Genomic DNA, 21,694 nt, shown 5'->3' with positions numbered 1-21,694 from the left:
GCACAAACAACACACCATAAGGACTGAACAACACAGCACAAACAACACATACCTTAAGGACTGAACAACACAGCACAAACACACACCGTAAGGACTGAACAACACAGCACAAGCAACACACACCATAAGGACTGAAGAACACAGCACAAACAACACACATCCACACACACCATAAGGACTGAAGAACACAGCACAAACAACACACACCATAAGGACTGAACAACACAGCACAAACAACACACACCATAAGGACTGAAGAACACAGCACAAACAACACACACCATAAGGACTGAAGAACACAGCACAAACAACACACACCATAAGGACTGAACAACACAGCACAAACAACACACACCATAAGGACTGAACAACACAGCACAAACAACACACCATAAGGACTGAACAACACAGCACAAACAACACACACCATAAGGACTGAACAACACAGCACAAACAACACACACCATAAGGACTGAACAACACAGCACAAACAACACACACCTTAAGGACTGAACAACACAGCACAAACAACACACACCATAAGGACTGAACAACACAGCACAAACAACACACCATAAGGACTGAACAACACAGCACAAACAACACACACCATAAGGACTGAAGAACACAGCACAAACAACACACACCATAAGGACTGAACAACACAGCACAAACAACACACATCCACACACACCATAAGGACTGAAGAACACAGCACAAACAACACACACCATAAGGACTGAACAACACAGCACAAACAACACACATCCACACACACCATAAGGACTGAAGAACACAGCACAAACAACACACACCATAAGGACTGAAGAACACAGCACAAACAACACACACCATAAGGACTGAACAACACAGCACAAACAACACACACCATAAGGACTGAAGAACACAGCACAAACAACACACATTCACACACACCGTAAGGGACTAAGTCTGCTAGTGGAGCAATGGAAGAGCCAAAGTTTTTCCAGCCATCCCAGACCATTACAAAAGTCTTATCAACGATTCCAGATCATTACCAAAGTCTTATCAATGATTCCAGATCATTACCAAAGTCTTATCATCAATTCCAGACCATTTACATCGGCATTACCAAAGTCTTATCAATGATTCAAGACTAATACCAATGTCTTCTCAACAATTCAAGACCATTATCTAAGTCGTGCCAACGATTCCAGACCATTATCTAAGCCTTGTCAACAATCTAGACCATTATCTAAGCCTTGTCAATGATTCCAGATCATTACCAAACAAGCCAACGATTCCAGACCATTACCAAAGTCTTGTCAACAAATTCAGACTATCACCTAAATCATATCAATGATTCAAGACATTTACTAATGTCTTTTTCAGACCATTACCTAAATCATATCAATGATTCAAGACATTTACTGAAGTCTTTTTCAGACCATTACCTAAATCATATCAATGATTCAAGACATTCACCAAAGTCTTTTCAACAATTCCAGACCATTACCAAAGTATTTCCAACAATTCCAGACATTTACCAAAGTCTTGCCAATGATTCCAGACCATCAGCAAAGATCTGGCAACAAATCCACACCATTATCTAAAGATCCAGACCGTCACCTAAGTCTTGTCAACAATTCTAGACCATAACCCAAGCCCTGTCAATGATTCCAGCCCACTACCAAAATCCTGTCAATAATTCCAGATCATCACCTACATCTTGTCAACAATTCTAGACCATGACCTAAATCTTGACACAGACCATAACAAAAGTCTTGTCAACAATTCTAGACCATGACCTAAGTCTTGACACAGACCATAACAAAAGTCTTATCAATGATTCCAGACCATGACCTAAGTCTTGACACAGACCATAACAAAAGTCTGATCAATGATTCCAGACCATGACCTAACTCTTGACACAGACCATAACAAAAGTGTTATCAATGATTCCAGACCATGACCTAAATCTTGACACAGACCATAACAAAAGTCTTATCAATGATTCCAGACCATGACCTAAATCTTGACACAGACCATAACAAAAGTCTTATCAATGATTCCAGTCCATTTTACCTACGTCTTGTAAACGATTCCACACCATAACCTTGTGCACTGTTCCACACCATAACAAATCTTGCCACAGACTATAACCAAAGCCTTATCAATGATTACGGACCATAATCAACATCTCAATAATTCCAGACCATTACCAAAATCTTGTCGACAAATCCAGACCATTACCAAAATCTTGTCGAGACCATTACCAAAATCTTGTCGACAAATCCAGACCATTACCAAAATCTTGTCGACAAATCCAGTCGACAAATCCAGACCATTACCAAAATCTTGTCGACAAATCCAGACCATGACCAACGTCTTGCCACAGACCGCTGCCAGCATCTGGCACACAGAACACTCACCCCTGATCCACGTCCCTCCAGAACCCCCCCCCACCCCCCACCCCCCCATCTCTTGCCATCGCACAAAAAGCGATGTGAAGAAGAAAAAGTCCACTACAGCAGGGCCCGACACACGACGGCAGCACACCCCCTTTCTCACCGCCACGACCCCACAGAGAAGGCAGAGGTTACGACGCCTCTTGCAGCAGAACGGCTGTGGCGCGGCTGATGTCGTTGTCTGCCACACGCAGAGCTCGCCTCACGCTGTCGTCACTGAAGCCCATCTCTATCAAGCGCTGGACCTGTAAGCAGCGACACAGAGGTCTCAGTTTTGCTGATTATCATCATCGCTGACTGCTACCACCCATCATCCTCAATACACAAACAGGAAGGAAGGAGGGAAGGAAGGAAAGAAAGAAAGGAAAGAAAGAAGAACAAATAATTGAAAAGAACCTGTTGGTGTAACAGACTGACAACTGGGAGGACCTGGGTTCCATCCCCATCACAGGCACAGGGTTTTCAGCCCATGACCACAGCCGAACATGCTCTGGGCTACAACAGAAACACTGGGACCACGCAGCCAACAGACATCCAGTTTACACAGGTCTTTGGAAGAGCTGCTCAAATTTCCTGAACAACACTACAGGTGCCTGTACATGGCAGCCTGGCTGACGAAGGGATTTGTTACTGACTGGCGCAATAGCCCAGTGGTGGTGGGTGCAATAGCCCAGTGGTGGTGGGTGCAATAGCCCAGTGGTGGGTGCAATAGCCCAGTGATGGTGGGCACAATAGCCCAGTGGTGGGCGCAATAGCCCAGTGGTGGTGGGCACAATAGCCCAGTGGTGGGCGCAATAGCCCAGTGGTGGTGGGTGCAATAGCCCAGTGGTGGGTGCAATAGCCCAGTGGTGGGCACAATAGCCCAGTGGTGGGTGCAATAGCCCAGTGGTGGGTGCAATAGCCCAGTGGTGGGTGCAATAGCCCAGTGGTGGGCACAATAGCCCAGTGGTGGGCACAATAGCCCAGTGGTGGTGAGTGCAATAGCCCAGTGGTGGGTGCAATAGCCCAGTGGTGGTGGGCACAATAGCCCAGTGGTGGTGGGTGCAATAGCCCAGTGGTGGGCGCAATAGCCTAGTGGTGGTGGGCACAATAGCCCAGTGGTGGGCACAATAGCCCAGTGGTGGTGGGCGCAATAGCCCAGTGGTGGTGGGTGCAATAGCCCAGTGGTGGTGGGCGCAATAGCCCAGTGGTGGTGGGCACAATAGCCCAGTGGTGGGCACAATAGCCCAGTGGTGGGTGCAATAGCCCAGTGGTGGTGGGCGCAATAGCCCAGTGGTGGGCACAATAGCCCAGTGGTGGTGGGCACAATAGCCCAGTGGTGGGCGCAATAGCCCAGTGGTGGTGGGCACAATAGCCCAGTGGTGGGCGCAATAGCCCAGTGGTGGTGGGCACAATAGCCCAGTGGTGGGTGCAATAGCCCAGTGGTGGTGGGCACAATAGCGCAATAGCCCAGTGGTGGGCACTTCTTCTTCTTCTGCGTTCACTCGTATGCACACGAGTGGCTTTTACGTGTATGACCGTTTTTACCCCGCCATGTAGGCAGCCATACTCCGTTTTCGGGGGTGTGCATGCTGGGTATGTTCTTGTTTCCATAACCCACCGAACGCTGACATGGATTACAGGATTTTTAACGTGAGTATTTGATCTTCTGCTTGCATATACACACGAAGGGAGTTCATGCACTAGCAGGTCTGCACATATGTTGACCTGGGAGATCGTAAAAATCTCCACCCTTTACCCACCAGGCGCCGTCACCGTGATTTGAACCCGGGACCCTCAGATTGACAGTCCAATGCTTTAACCACTCGGCTATTGCGCCCGTCGGTGGGCACAATAGCCCAGTGGTGGTGGGTGCAATAGCCCAGTGGTGGTGGGTGCAATAGCCCAGTGGTGGTGGGTGCAATAGCCCAGTGGTGGGCGCAATAGCCCAGAGGTGGTGGGTGCAATAGCCCAGTGGTGGGCACAATAGCCCAGAGGTGGTGGGTGCAATAGCCCAGTGGTGGGCACAATAGCCCAGAGGTGGTGGGCGCAATAGCCCAGTGGTGGTGGGCGCAATAGCCCAGTGGTGGTGGGCGCAATAGCCCAGTGGTGGTGGGCGCAATAGCCCAGTGGTGGTGGGTGCAATAGCCCAGTGGTGGTGGGTGCAATAGCCCAGTGGTGGGCACAATAGCCCAGTGGTGGTGGGCGCAATAGCCCAGTGGTGGTGGGCGCAACAGTCCAGAGGTTAAAGCGTTCGACTTTCAATCTGAGAGTCCCGGGTTCGAATCTCCGTAATGACACCTGCTGGGTGAAGGATGCAGATTTTTCTGATCTCCCAGGTCCAACATTTGTGCAGACCTGCTTGTGCCTGAGCCCCCTTCATGTGTATAGGCATGCAGAAGATCATATACATGCCTGAACCCCCTTCATGTGTATAGGCATGCAGAAGATCATATACATGCCTGAACCCCCTTCATGTGTACAGGCATGCAGAAGATCATATACACATGTTAAACATCCTGTAATCCATGCCAGTGTTCCATGGGTTATGGAAACAAGAACAAACACAGCATGCACACCCCAGTAAACGAAGTATGGCTGCCTATATGGTGGGGTAAATAAACAAAAAGGGTCATACATGTAAAACGTGTATGTGTGCATGCCTGAAATCTGATTGAACGACACAGGAAACAAATGATGAGCGCCTAAGGGCAGCTGTCAGTCGGCTCTACCCAGGTAGGCAGCCGGTGGTGCAAATGACCCCGTGCTTGTAAAGCACTTGCCATGGGGTTTGACTGAGAAATGCTGATAACATGAACACAGTGTGATAGTGTGTTATTCTCATCTGACAATGTTCCATGGAAAACAAACAAACAAACAGTTCTGATACATTACCTGCTCTTCAGACACTGGGCTGTGCTGTGTGTCTGGAAAAGAAAGGGGGAAAAGTTGCCTTTTTTATGATATGTAATATTCACACACACACACACACACACACACACACACACACACACACACACACACAAGATAATGAAAAATGGTTGATAGGGGGAGATTTTAATGCCCATTCACCTTTTTGGGACAAAGATTGTGTATCAGTTACTTGTAACCGCTTTATAGAAAATGTTGTTGATTCTTCCTTAAGCCTTTTAAATGATGGCAGCGTCACCAGAATCCCTGATATTGTCACTCACAGGGCGTCTGACTATAGATCTCTCTTTCATATCTGCTACGTTGTATCCAGAATGTAAATGGAAACGCATAAAGATACACTGGGAAGTGATCATCTACCGATCATCATGACTTTCAATGGAACTGAAAGATATACAGAAGTTCAAAAAGACAAAGTCCCAAAGTAAAACTATAAAGATGCTGATTGGGAGAAATTCAAAAGTATGCTTGCTTGCAAAAACACGGGTCTGTAAACACTGGGGATATAGATAATTTATATTCTTTCTTTACTGACACCATATTACAAGCCGCCGATATATCAATCCCAAAATGTAATTCGCTTAAATCAAACAAGCATTTAGGAAATATTTGGTGGACGCCAGCCTGTGAAGCAGCAGTAAATGATAAAAAAATGAAGTTTATAATTTATATGAAAAACAAGTCACAAGAAAATGTTATTGAAAAGAAAAGGGCAAACCCTTACAGTAACATGATCATAGCACAGGCTAAAAGACAATATTGGTCCTCATTCTGTAATAATGAGATACATGTATCCAGTCATAAAGATACTAAAAAGGTTTGGAAAAAATTCAATGAAATGAAAGAAGGTATAAATTTGCCATCTTGCCCAATTAAGATAGAAGACAAAGAATTCCCGTCCAGTGCAGAGAAAGCAGAAACATTTGTGGAAATGTACTCAGAGTCTATGCGATTGGAAGGTCTATCGCCTAAAAAGAGTAAACACAGAACCGAAGAAGAGAGCTAAAGTGATTATACAGATCCATGTCCCGATAACAGTCAATACATCAATGCTCCACTCACACTCAGTGAGGTTAAAGACATATTACTATCCCTCCCTAAAAAGAAAACATCTGTAGGACTTGACGCGGTCTCAAATGAGATGCTTAGGCACTTACCAGAAAATTTTGTTGTTTTGTTATTTAAGCTTTTTCAAAAGTGCTGGATTGATGGTTTAATGCCAGCACAATGGAAACAGTCTATTGTAATACCAGTTCATAAACAAGGAAAATGTAAAACAGATAAGAACAGTTACAGGCCAACTGCGCTAACATCACATACTGGTAAGCTGATGGAAAGAATAATTTTGAGAAGACTAATGTACTATTGCCATAAAAATAGAATTATCCCAATTAATCAAGCGGGCTTTCAGAGAGGTAGATCTGCAATTGATAATTTGGTTAAACTTACAACACATGTAAAACAACAATTTGCTAGAAGAAAAAACGTTCTTGCAACTTTCTTTGATATAAAGAAAGCCTATGATCAAGTTTGGCATGCAAAGTTACTCTTTAAAATGAAATCTGTTGGCTTTTCAGGGCATCTCTATAATTATATCAAAGATTTCCTGACTAAAAGACATATACAAGTACGAGTTGGAAATACATACTCTAATCCTAAGGCTCTTCACATGGGATTACCCCAAGGTTCTGTTATTGCCCGTTCTATTTAACATATTGCTGAACGACTTACCCCAACATTTATCAAAAGACGTGATCCTAGTGCAATACGCAGATGATATATGTATGTGGATGAATGTAACTATGAAAAGAAATACATCAAAAAGGGCATTAAACTATATTAAGAAAACATACCAAAGAGAAATAGATAAACTGAATAAGTATATTGTCGACAATGGTCTTACATTATCAGCAGAAAAAACTCACATTATGCTTTTTAACAATGGTAATAATCCAGAAGAGTTACCAACATTTAAAATTGAAAATGAGCCCATTCAGTACAGAGATATGATAAAATTTTTAGGCTTAATGCTTACTTCAAAACTAGCTTGGAATGCCCATATCGAATATATAATAACAAAAGCAAGAAAATGTTTGAACTTGCTCAAAGTTATAAGTAAACAGTACTGGGGACAAGATACAACGATACTGAAACATTTATCATCATCACTTATTCGATCCAAACTATCGTATGGACAAGAAATCTTTTTCAAAGCTCCAAAGTATTTGTTAAAGAAGCTTCAAAGCATTGACTGTAAAGCATATAGACTTGCCCTTGGCGTACCTTTCCACGCATCAACCCTCGGAACATATAAAGAAATAGGAGAATTACCTTTGGATGAATACCGAAACCTGGCATGTGCTAAATACGTATTGAGAAGCTCAACAACTGAAAGTTTTACATCGGAGGAAGTAAGAATTACATCTGAAAACAACTTCCCAAAAAGAGCTAAAACGATATCTTATCTAACACCAACTGGCACGTTTGTGTCAAACTTTTTCCAAAAGTCCGAAATTAATCCAGATAACGTAGACACGCAGAAAACAGTAAGTCCATGCCCCATTTGGGAGATGAGTAAAGCACAGTTTGATATCAATCATACTGACATTGCAAAAAAAGAAAATCCAAATATCATGGCAACAGAAGTCCGATTACACCTTCAGAATCGATACCGTGACCACTTACATATTTACACAGACGGCTCACTCCTAGACAGTGGCCAAGCAGGTTCAGCTTTTGTTATACCAAAACTGAAAACTGAACGATCATACCATATTGGTAAAGATCGGTCAATATTCACAGCTGAACTTATCGCTGTTCTTATGGCTTTAAATTATATTCTTGATCTTCCAGTTTGCCTTCCACAAGTCTTATTTTGTGTTGATTCAAAATCTGTATTATACGCTTTAAACTCATCAAATTGTAAGAACAAGTCCAAAATAATAATAGAAATAAGTCACATTGTACATCTTATGAATTTGAGAGGAACACGTATAACTTTTTGTTGGGTTCCTTCTCACCTTGGTCTCCTATATAATGAATGGGCTGACAGGGCGGCAAGAAAAGGTGCAAAACACTAACAGGGAACCACAGACCTGTATGTGCCTTTGTCTGTACAAGAGGGGTACCGCTTACTAGAAAAAGCGTAATGGAGCAAAGTCAGGGAAGTATACCAGCAAAGTGGTAAAGTTTTAAATAAAAGTATAAATAATATTCAACAACCGGAATCTATCAATCAATCAAATACATTCAGTAATTTATTCAGATTAAGGCAAATTCGGGCATTATCAAACAGGATAAAGCTGAACGCTTTTATAACAAAGTTCAGCAGAGATGTTAAATGCATATGTGGAGAATCTATTTCTAGAAAACACATACTCTTTGAATGTCAGAGTCTGAAATCGTTTTTACCAAACTTCTCGGAAAATTCTTTTGAATGTATTTTTGACAATTTCAAGATGTTATCTGCTTTTGCAGGTTTGCTGCATAGTCCAATTGGACATTTGTTATAGTTGTTACAGTTGTTTGATGTTAGCGTTTCCTTCTATATTGTGCCTATGTCTCCCCTTTTAATGTCTTATTTTTTCCAATGCTCTGTATCTTTCCCCACCACACACACACACACACACATACATATGCGCACACACACATACACACACACACACCATTTTTCACCCTCTGCCCAATACCGTTCCCTCCATCACGCCCCGCCACCCCACCCATGGAATCCTTATGAAGACTAAGCCCCTGCCCAAAGACTATATCCACCCTGACAAACTATAGTTCAACAAACAAATAAAACTATGGTTCAATGAACACGACAAACTATGGTTTAATGTATAAAACAAACTATAGTTGACATTTCTCACACTTCAATGAACATGACAAACAACCTTCACATTTCTCACACTTCAATGAACATGACATACTGTATTTAACATTTCTGATATGACCTTAGTGGTCAGCTGCGCAATAAACAACATGATCTGACTTGATTTAACATTTCTCACACTTCAATGAACATGACAAACTGTACTTCACCTTTCACACACATCAACGAACATAACAAACTATATTCAACATTTCTCACACTTCAACAAACATGACAAACTATATTCAACATTTCTCACACTTCTCAACAAACATGACAAACATTCTTCACATTTCTCACACTTCTCAACAAACATTCTTCACATTTCTCACACTTCTCAACAAACATTCACACCAAACTTCACATCTGCCACACCCCCCATTCCACTCCACCCCTTATCTGCCTGTCTGTTTCAAAACATCATCATCAATAATGACGCTGATGATGACACTAATATATAATAGTACTTATATGGCACAAACTCCTAACACAATGGGCTCTAAGCGCGTCACATGAAACAATACATAACAGTGAAAAATAACATACACCAGCACATGAGGGCATGGAAGAGAAAAACAAAATGTATTTACACACTGAGACAAAAGTACAATGTGGAGTGATGGCCTAGAGGTAACGCGTCCGACTAGGAAGCGAGAGAATCTGAGCACGCTGGTTCGAATCACGGCTCAGCCGCCAATATTTTCTCCCCCTCCACTAGACCTTGAGTGGTGGTCTGGACGCTAGTCATTCGGATGAGACGATAAACCAAGGTCCCATGTGCAGCATGCACTTAGCGCACGTAAAAGAACCCACGGCAACAAAAGGGTTGTTCCTGGCAAAATTCTGTAGAAAAATCCACTGCGATAGGAAAAACAAATAAAACTGCACGCAGGAAAAAATACAAAAAAAATGGGTGGCGCTGTAGCGTAGCGATGCGCTCTCCGTGGGGAGAGCAGCCCGAATTTCAAACAGAGAAATCTGTTGTGATAAAAAGAAATACAAATACAAAATAGCAGACATCAACAATAACACCAAAACAGCACAAGGTGACAAAAGGGGGGGTGTGTGGAGGACGGGTAGAGACAGAGGATGTGTTCTCAGGAAGTCACTGACAGCTGTGCAAACAATGCACGTCACTCATCAAGTCACTGACAGCTGTGCAAACAATGCACGTCACTCATCAAGTCACTGACAGCTGTACAAACAATGCACGTCACTCATCAAGTCACTGACAGCTGCGCAAACAATGCACGTCACTCATCAAGTCACTGACAGCTGCGCAAACAATGCACGTCACTCATCAAGTCGCTGACAGCTGTGCAAACAATGCACGTCACTCATCAAGTCACTGACAGCTGTGCAAACAATGCACGTCACTCATCAAGTCACTGACAGCTGTACAAACAATGCACGTCACTCATCAAGTCACTGACAGCTGTACAAACAATGCACATCACTCATCAAGTCACTGACAGCTGTGCAAACAATGCACGTCACTCATCAAGTCACTGACAGCTGTGCAAACAATGCACGTCACTCATCAAGTCACTGTCAGCTGTACAATGCACGTCACTCAGGAAGTCACTGACAGCTGTACAAACAATGCACGTCACTCATCAAGTCACTGTCAGCTGTACAATGCACGTCACTCATCAAGTCACTGACAGCTGTACAAACAATGCACGTCACTCATCAAGTCACTGACAGCTGTACAAACAATGCACGTCACTCATCAAGTCACTGACAGCTGTACAAACAATGCACGTCACTCATCAAGTCACTGACAGCTGTACAAACAATGCACGTCACTCATAAAGTCACTAACCTGCAGAACTGCCCCTGTGTATCCCAGCACTGCGGAGAAAATTGCCAAATATGCCAGGGCCGTTCGCCAAGTTCTGAAAACATCAGTTAACAACTGTACGTGACAGAGCCAAGCTCCCACGTCATTCAATCAACTCATCCTACTCTAGGTGTAAGTTAAATCATACCATGATTACTTCCCTTGTGGACCTGGTCCGAGTATTCTCGTACCAACACACTGCTCTAATTTCATTTATTCTTGCTTGGTACAGATGGCAGTCTTAACTGAGCCATTTACAGATTCCGGAAGCATGAAACAGACGCTTTGTTTCACCAAATAAATCACAATTCTCCATCAATTTTCAGTGTTTTAGTGAACAACACTAACTTTTCATGTAGTGCTGGTCCTTGGGGAGCTGTACCAGGCATGTAGCCGAGGGGAAGAATGAGTTTAAAAACATGTGCACCATGAGAACTTTATTTCATGTTTGTGAAAAGCAAAGCCTAATGGTTTTGACAGTTCTGCTGTCTGGGGTTTTTGTTTTTCTCTTTCAAGGGTTTTCCACCTCCACCATCCACTGGAGAACATGAAACAAGACATCAGAGGTAAAAAGAACAAAGGCAATCATACTAATTCATCTGCCATCACGTTGGGCGTATTTCTGACAAGATTTTCGGTGGTGGTGGGGGGGGGAGGGGGGTTGGGGGGTTGGGTTTTTTGTTGTTTTTTATTTAGTTATTCTTCTTTTTTCCCCCCCTCAACAGCTGAGTTAAAGGAAACCTTCTTCTGTATCATAGTTTTGTGCATTTATTTCTCTTCACCCATTTACCACGACCATATTTCTTTCTCTTCTTTTTCTGATGACATGATTATGTTGGATTCAAGCAACCTGACGCAGACAGAACCACAGTCCTCAACATTATGGCAACACAAAATTGTCAAAAATATCAATAGTACATACAATAATACTTAGTAGTTATCTGAATATCTTCAAGCATTTTCCATCAGTGGCATTCTCTACACAAGCATACAGCTGAAAACTTGCAAAAGCTTCAAACATGTAACGTGATGAACTGCAATGGGTCTAAAAGTCAATGTTTTAAAACAATGACCCTTTCACGGCTTTAACCTGCAATCAAGGTGAAATGGAAAGGTGCTAACAACGCCGCTTTTTGGTGCTGCCCTCTGAAGCACTGACACAGTCAGTGAAAAGGAAATTTTACTATCTAAAATTACGTTTAAGTAACATACTTACCGTGACCCACTAGTGCAGACTCCGGCAGGGGTCTGACATTCCTGTCCTGTGCAAACTACTATCCACCCATGCACAGAAAACGAAAGTAGCTACGGCTGATAACTTCCCGGAAGTAGGTAACCTCCCCTTTATCCCCCTGACTAGCGCCCTCTTTTTCCAGCAGCCATCATGACTCCTGTTCCTGTGCTCTTCATACGGCTAAGTTTTTTTCATATTTTCTGTCTGTCTGTCGATTCTCTGGTGTTCTTATTTTTTGTCAAATTATGTCTCCAACCAGGTTACATAATTATATAGCTCGATTGGGCGATCGCACTAAAATTCAGGCGCGATCGCAATCGATTCGCTGACACTCTGGGCCCTCTGCTCCTGGCCCTCTCAAGTGAAACATGACATACATATCAACAAACATATCCCACAGAGGAGAACGGTGGGAAGAGAGAGTGAGACACAGGCAGCAGATTTATCAAACAGGATAAAACTGAACGCTTTTATAACAAAATTCAGCAAAGATGTAAGATGCATATGTGGAGAACATATTTCTAGCAACCATGTAATATTCGAATGTCAGAATCTAAAATGTTTTTTGCCAGACTTCACCAAAAGTTCTTTTGTTATTAACAATTCCAATATGTTATTTGTTATTGCAGAAGGTTTGCTGCATAGTCCCATAGGACATTTGTTATAGATGTTATAGTTGTTTGATGTTGGCGTTTATAACGTTTCCATTTTTCCTGGCGTTGTCTCTCCCTATTCATCCTCCACACATACACACACTTTTACCCCTCCCCCTCTCACAGCCCCTACCCCCACAGGTTTTTTTCGTCTAATATCACTTCAAGTGGAAAGACGTTAAACTGAAGACAACAACAACAGGCAGCAGATACAGATACAGAGCCATGCACAGACAGGGAAAATGATACCAACAGACAACCACACACTCACACCTACACACACACACACACACGCATCACACTGCTATCACACCTGCAGTCACTCACCAAAGGCTGAGGCCGCATCATGCCAACGCCCGCCCCGTTCGCCCCGAGCGCGGAGTTCCGCATCGCCGCCGCCAGCATCTGCTCCTCCATTCTCTCCAACCTCTCCTGTCGCTGAAGCTCCAGCGTCGCTCCGATCGGAGAATCCAGGTTCGTGGGCCGGGCCGAGCGAAACAGCCAGCCGGCCAGTCTGTCGGTTGTGCGGGAGACGAATTCCGGTACAAAGATGATAGACTGGACTTTGAGGAAATTGTGCTGCCATAGTAAGCCTGCCGTCTGCACGCAGAGAGGACAAAGAGGACGCATGTATTTGTTACAGCTATGGTGTTCGTTCCATGTTACAGCTAGTGTTACAGTGCTTGTTCCATGTTACAGCTACAGTGTTACAATGTTTGTTCCATGTCAAAGCTACAGTGTTACAGTGCTTGTTCCATGTTACAGCTAGTGTTACAATGTTTGTTCCATGTTACAGCTACAGTGTCACGGTGTTTGTTCCATGTCACAGCTATAGTGTTACAATGTTTGTTCCATGTTACAGCTAGTGTTACAATGTTTCTTCCATGTCACAGCTACAGTGTTACAATGTTTGTTCCATGTCACAGCTACAGTGTTACAGTGTTTGTTCCATGTTACAGCTACAGTGTTACAATGTTTGTTCCATGTCACAGCTACAGTGTTACAATGTTTGTTCCATGTTACAGCTAGTGTTACAATGTTTGTTCCATGTTACAGCTACAGTGTTACAATGTTTGTTCCATGTTACAGCTAGTGTTACAATGTTTGTTCCATGTCAAAGCTACAGTGTTACAATGTTTGTTCCATGTTACAGCTACAGTGTTACAATGTTTGTTCCGTGTCACAGCTACAGTGTTACAGTGTTTGTTCAATGTTACAGCTACAGTGTTACAATGTTTGTTCCATGTCAAAGCTACAGTGTTACAGTGTTTGTTCCATGTCACAGTATCTTTTGAAGTGTGTGAAAACATGACCCAATAGTACGACAAGCTATTTCTGAACACAGCATCATCTAACATTCAGATATTCTGTTTCTAGTAAAGGTCTAATCACGTCTAAGGTCCATGTTACTGTGTAAATCTATAAAGTTAAAACTCTGTCGGTTTTCATTTCTTCATACATAATTCTACTTTTCTTTACTGAGAACAATTTCATCATGTTAAAATGTCATTTTTCATTTCATGGTAAGGTCGTGCGGCCCTACAGGACAGAAAACGGAGACTGGGAGAAGTGTGGTAAGAGGCGATGGAGACTTACCACTGCACATAGCGCTACCAGTCTGCATTCTGCAGTTCCGCTGGCAACCTGGACACACAGGAACAACACACACACACACACACACACACACACACAGATACACACACACACACACACACACGCACACACACACACACACACACACACACACACACACACACACACACGTGCATGCACACACACACAATAAGTTGCATACCGACATAGATCAACTCAAATCTTTTCTGCATTCAGAGGCTACAACTACCCACATTCACTCACATATGTACAAGGTGTGTTTTAAGTGTATGAATGTTTTTACCCTGCTGCTAAAGGCAGCCATACTATGTTCTCAGAGATGTGCACGTTGCATATGTTCACGTTTCCGTTACCCAATCAACACTGAAACAGATTACAGGATGTTTAACATGCATGTTTCATGTTGCATGTAAGCTGCATTGCATTGTCTTGTACTGCTTTGTTTTGCATTGCACTGTATTGACCAAATCGTCCAACAAGCAGTGCTCTCACCTGTAAGCCCAGTATATAGGTGAAGGTTTTGCCTTGCATCACACTGCACTGTACTGACCAAATCGTCCAACAAGCAGTGCTCTCACCTGTAAGCCCAGTATATAGGTGAAGGTTTTGCCCTGCATCACACTGCACTGTACTGACCAAATCGTCCAACAAGCAGTGCTCTCACCTGTAAGCCCAGTATATAGGTGAAGGTTTTGTCTTGCATCACACTGCACTGTACTGACCAAATCGTCCAACAAGCAGTGCTCTCACCTGTAAGCCCAGTATATAGGTGAAGGTTTTGCCCTGCATCACACTGCACTGTACTCTCACCTGTAAGCCCAGTATATAGGTGAAGGTTTTGCCTTGCATCACACTGCACTGTACTGACCAAATCGTCCAACAAGCAGTGCTCTCACCTGTAAGCCCAGTATATAGGTGAAGGTTTTGTCTTGCATCACACTGCACTGTACTGACCAAATCGTCCAACAAGCAGTGCTCTCACCTGTAAGCCCAGTATATAGGTGAAGGTTTTGTCTTGCATCACACTGCACTGTACTGACCAAATCTTCCAACAAGCAGTGCTCTCACCTGTAGGCCCAGTATATAGGTGAAGGTTTTGCCTTGCATCACACTGCACTGTACTGACCAAATCGTCCAACAAGCAGTGCTCTCACCTGTAAGCCCAGTATATAGGTGAAGGTTTTGTCTTGCATCACACTGCACTGTACTCTCACCTGTAAGCCCAGTATATAGGTGAAGGTTTTGCCTTGCATCACACTGCACTGTACTGACCAAATCGTCCAACAAGCAGTGCTCTCACCTGTAAGCCCAGTATATAGGTGAAGGTTTTGCCTTGCATCACACTGCACTGTACTGACCAAATCGTCCAACAAGCAGTGCTCTCACCTGTAGGCCCAGTATATAGGTGAAGGTTTTGCCGGTGACAGGGACACCCATGATTGTGGAGGCAGCCACCCGGGGTATCATGAGGAAGAACTGCACAAACTGGGGGAACACCAGGCAAAACCTGCCCACAACGCCACCCCTTTAGTGACACTAATAGTAGTTATAGCAGTCGTAGTAGAGGAGGTGAAGGAACAGGAGGAGGAGGAGGGGGAGGAGGAGGAAGAGGGGAAGAGGAGGTGAAGGAACAGGAGGAGGAGGTAGAGAAGGAGGGGGAGGGAGAGGAAGAGGAGGGGAAGGAGGAGGAGGAGTTGGAGCAGGAGGAAGAGGGGAAGAGGAGGTGAAGGAACAGGAGGAGGAGGTAGAGAAGGAGGAGGGAAAGGGGGAGGAGGAGAAGGAGGAGTTGGAGCAGGAGGAAGAGGAGAAGGAGGAGGAGGTGAAGGAACAGGAGGGGGAGGCAGAGAAGGAGGTGGATGGAGGGAAAGGAAGGAGTAGTAGTAGTTGCTGCTGTAGTTGTAGATGTTGCCTTGGTGGTAATGGTAACTACAGAAGCCGTAACATTAGTGGTAGTGGTGGTGGTGGCGGTGGTGGTAGTAGCTGTAGGGTAGTGGTAGAAGTCATAGTGACAATGGTAGAAGTCGTAGTGGTGGTGGTGGTGGTAGCAGTAGTATTCGTTCTAGTGGTGGTGGTGGTGGTAGTGGCAGTGATAGTAGCAGCAGAGGCAGCAGCAGGTGTAGGAGTAGTGCGTGCGTGCGTGCATGCATGCGTGTGTATGTGTTGTCTTATAAAAAAAACAACAACAACATAATATATGTATTCTGTTTTGGAAGACCACTATAATATAAATGCACATCTCCTTTGTTACGTAAGCCCTTTTTCTTCTGTGGGCAGATGTAAGAGCATTTCTTTTTTCTTTTTCTTTTTTTCCTGACAGTTCTTTATACTTTTTTGTCCATTTGTTTAGTTTTTGTTTTTTTCATGGGTCAATCCATAACTGAAAAACATATCGTTACTGAGAAACAAAGTCTTTTTTTACTTTTTTTTCAATTTCATTCTCAACTTTAGTGCCCTTAAAAGAACACATGGGAACAAAAAAACAAACAAACCGTCCCTCAAAAAATTATGTAGAAAAAATCAATAGTAAAATTCATTTGCATGCGCACACACACACACGCACGCACGCACGCACACACGCACACACACACATTTCATAAGGCTGATGCCGCACTGAAACGATACACTTTACCCGAGAAGAGCAGTTCAAATTTCACACAGAGAAGTCTGTTGTGACAAAAAACGTTGTACAATACAACACAGCACAACACAATACAATATACAACACAACACGACAGAACACAACACAAGCACAACACAGCACAGCACAGTTTGCCATAACACAACACAGCACAATACAACACAACACAGTACAGCACAGCACAGTTCGCCACAACACAACATAACACAACACAGCACAAAACAGCACAGCACAGCACGACTCTCCACCACACCACTTACGGCCCTGAAGGCAAGGGAGATAACTTGAGGTCCAAGCACTGACACAAGAGTAGAGCACCAACCTCCAGGAGCATGGTGAAGACAGACACGCCCAGCAGGTACGACTGTGACACAACCCAATCACTGTGTCATGTGCAATACAATACAACGCAACACAATACATTACACAACACAATATACAACACAATATATCACAGTGGAGTGATGGCCTAGAGGTAACGCCTGAAGTGATCTTAGAGCAATACAGAATTTTGACTGTGTGTATACATATGTATGTGTACATAACTACATGCATGTATATGAATGTGTATTGTGTGTGCGTGTGTTTATGTAAGTTTGTGCCTGCCTATGTGTACGTATGTGTTAGGGTAGCTGTTAGATACACATGTATGTTAAAATGTATGTATGCAGTGTGCGTGCGTGTGTGCGTGCGTGCGTAGTCACATTTTCGTGTGTGTATGTAACACAGATATAATGTTTTATGTTAACAAAAGCGTTTTTGTAAAGCACCTAGAGCAGATTTCTGGATAGTGTGCTATATAAGTATCCAATATTGTTATTAATACTCACAATACCCTTGGGTCCCTTCCCTTCGCTTCAAAGACTAAGTTGACAAAATACCGAAAAGGTCTGGAACCAAGTCAGCAGAACCACACAGGTCTCGAACTAGCCACACTTTCTTCTTCTTTTTTTCTTCTTTTTTTTGTGGCCCAAAACGGTACCCCAATGATAACGATGTACCCAAGACAGTAAAACATACCATTCAATCCATCAAACAGCCTCCCACTCCCTACCCCCCCACCCCTTCTCCACCCTTCTATCTGCTATACTCACAGCGTATTTGCGTGATCCAAAGCGTCGCTCCAAGAAGCGGAAATTGTAGATGAGCATGCAGCACAAAACAATGTCTTTGATGTCAAGGAAGGCCACCTTTGAGGTCAGCATTCTCCAGTACTGTGACCACATGCATACAGAACTAGGTAAGCACTCTCCGGTACTGTGTCCATTTGTACACGTAACTAGGTCAACATTCTTCAGTACTGTGTCCATTTGTACAAGTAACTAGGTCAACATTCTTCAGTACTGTGTCCATTTGTACACGTAACTAGGTCAACATTCTCCAGTACTGTGTCCATTTGTACACGTAACTAGGTCAACATTCTTCAGTACTGTGTCCATTTGTACACGTAACTAGGTCAGCATTCTCCAGTACTGTGTCCATTTGTACACGTAACTAGGTCAACATTCTCCAGTACTGTGTCCATTTGTACACGTAACTAGGTCAGCATTCTCCAGTACTGTGTCCATTTGTACACGTAACTAGGTCAACATTCTTCAGTACTGTGTCCATTTGAACACATAACTAGGTCAACATTCTTCAGTACTGTGTCCATATGTACGCAGAATTAGGTCAGCATTCTCCAGTAGTGTTCATATGTACACATAACTAGGTCAACCTTCTTCAGTACTGTGTCCATATGTATACAGAATTAGGTCAGCATTCTCCAGTAGGGTGTCCTTATATATGTACACATAACTTGGTCAACCTTCTTCAGTTCTGTCCATATGTATAAAGAATTAGGTCAGCATTATCCAGTACTGTGTTCACATGAATACATAACCAGGTCAGCAATCTCCAGTAATGTGTTCAAATGTACATGTAACTTTTAAACTAGGTCAGCATTCTCCACTACTGTGGCCACATGTACACATAACTAGGCCAGCATTATTCAGTACTGTGTACACACATTTACAGAGCTAGGTCAGCATTCTCCATTACTGTTTCAACATATATTCATAACTAGGTCAGCATTCTCCATTACTGTTTTGACATATGTTCATAACTAGGTCAGCATTCTCCATTACTGTTTTGACATATGTTCATAACTAGGTCAGCATTCTCCATTACTGTTTTGACATATATTCATAACTAGATCAGCATTCTCCATTACTGTTTCGACATATATTCATAACTAGGTCAGCATTCTCCAATACTGTGTCCACATGTATACATATGTCAGCGTTCTCCGATACTGTGTCCACATGTATTCATAACTAGGTCAGCATTCTCAAATTCTATGTCCACATGTATATATAAGTAGGTCAGCATGCTCCATACCCTGTCCATATGTATATATAACTAGGTCAGCATTCTCCAATACTGTGTCCACATGTATACATAAGTAGGTCAGCATTCTCCATACCGTGTCCATATGTATACATAACTAGGTCAGCATTCTCCAATACTATGTCAACATGTATACATAACTAGGTCAGCAATCTCTAGTACTGTGTCCACATGGGTACATAACTAGGTCAGCATTCTCCAGTACTGATTTTGCATGTATACTCACTCATTAATCATTTTTTTTAATTAGTTTACACTAAGCATGATTTATCTATTCTACTTTTTTCCCCTCATCTTACTCTTCACCCAGAATGACATGACATGTTTTTTTTATGACATGATATGAGGTTTCCCCTAATGCACAAACAAAGATGTGTAGAAGCATGATTATTTTTATACACACGTAATACACATACTCTGGTCAGAGACACACACACACACAGACACAGACTTGTATAGAAATACACACACACATGCAAACACACATGCATCCAAACACATAAACATACACACATGCGTGCAAACACACACACACACACACACAAACACGCACATACACTAACCTCGCCGCGCTCAATGACCAGGTCGTAGCTGTATGTACAAAGGTGTCTGTACTGATGCAGAGGAAACATCAGAGCCAGAGAAGAGGACAGCGACAGGCCCAACAGAAATTTGTTCACTGGGGTCTGGTCTGCAATGACACAATGCTCAAATAATACACACCATCAAGCTGAAATACTGTGCATATACAGGTGTGTATGAAAAACAAGTTCAGTGTCTGTGTGTGTCAGTAACTGTCACACAACTGTGTAAGGGAATCATGTAGGAGGAAGGGGGTTGGGGTGGGGGGGGAGAGTAAGTTAAATATTTAAATTTTAATAATAATTTATCATTTTATGACCTATGTGTGTGTTTCACAGTATGTGTATAGATCTGTTACTTCTCTTTCTGTGATTGTGTTGTTTAGGTATGCCTGGATTTGGTGTGGTTGTCATTGCATGTGTGCACATGTGTGCATGTGTGTGTGTTGTGTGTGTGTGTGTGTGTGTGTGTGTGTGTGTGTGTGCCTGCCTATGTATGTGTGCCTGAAAGAATGTTTTGTACTATAAATAACCTAATCTGAAAGTTTTCAAATTACTTCCTGTGTCACACTGTCACAAATGAAGGAATGGTCCCAAACAGTAACACTGGCCCAACCAATAAAAGAAAAAAGTCTGTTCCTATCTCAAACCCCACACGTACAAATTTTGTTCAGTCCCCCAAATCCTCCGGAACTGAACCACAAGTGTAAGTTCAATTTCCCTTCCCTTTCATTTGCTCATCCCTCTCCATCATGAAGTTCTGATCATAGTTCAACAGTCGTACATAATACAAAGAAAAATAAGAAAGAATGGTCAAATTCCTGCGACACTGGAACCAACAAGAGTCGCGCCCATATAGTTCCGAGTGACAATAAATTAATAACTATCTGTTGAAGTCGTTAACCCGCAACCACCACAACTCCCCGGCAACCAGAGCAGACAACCACTGCCTTCTGTCAACCAACAGAGTAACTTTTACAGTTAATTCTCTTTAAAGTTCTGTAGTTAATGACAGTTCGTCATTAACCTGCCACAAACTGGAAATACTTACAAAACCCGGCGGGACCGGTTACTGACAACATCTTAATTTCTTTTAAATTGTTGATTTCACTCTTGAGTAGCGGAAAAGGAAGTGGTGATAAACAAGCTCTGTTATACGTCGTGAATATATTCCCAGCAGATGTTATAATTTCAGTTCAGTGCCATTCAAGACGGGGGCGGAGGGGGAGGGGCAGGAGGTGGTTTAGTGTGTGTAAATACGTATTTCATTATCTGTGTTTGTATGCACGTATTTCAGCATCTGCAACCATTTACATATAAGGGTGAGGGGTGTTTGGGTGCATGGGTGTCCGTCACATCCAAGTCCGCCCCTTCAGTCACAATTAAATGATTGCCTGCTCTACAGAGAGATCAGCACCTAATTTCAGGATCATGTCTCCTTGCAGAATGATCTTAAGAACCCTGGGGGTGCGTTTTAATGCTACTAAATTTTACATCTTCAGCATTAAAGACAAG

The 21,694-nt window shown here is 43.0% G+C and overlaps 1 protein-coding gene across 1 annotated transcript; it reads right to left on the bottom strand.

The window, feature by feature from the left end:
- Nucleotides 1-833: 833 nt before the first annotated feature.
- Nucleotides 834-21,306, bottom strand: LOC143275358 (ubiquitin-associated domain-containing protein 2-like). Its single transcript, XM_076579415.1, has 10 exons — nt 21,231-21,306; nt 20,162-20,289; nt 18,305-18,424; nt 17,471-17,574; nt 15,959-16,079; nt 14,555-14,602; nt 13,286-13,558; nt 11,054-11,126; nt 5,322-5,353; nt 834-2,692 (listed from the first exon to the last, which is right to left on the bottom strand). The coding sequence occupies exons 1-10, from the start codon at nt 21,259-21,261 to the stop codon at nt 2,579-2,581; spliced, it is 1,044 nt and encodes a 347-aa protein (XP_076435530.1). The 5' UTR covers nt 21,262-21,306; the 3' UTR covers nt 834-2,578.
- Nucleotides 21,307-21,694: the final 388 nt, after the last annotated feature.

Source organism: Babylonia areolata, chromosome 30, assembly GCF_041734735.1.
Source record: "Babylonia areolata isolate BAREFJ2019XMU chromosome 30, ASM4173473v1, whole genome shotgun sequence".
Lineage (NCBI taxonomy): Eukaryota > Metazoa > Mollusca > Gastropoda > Neogastropoda > Buccinidae > Babylonia > Babylonia areolata.
Note: the sequence above shows the minus strand (reverse complement) of the source record. Positions and strands in the feature narration are given on the sequence as shown.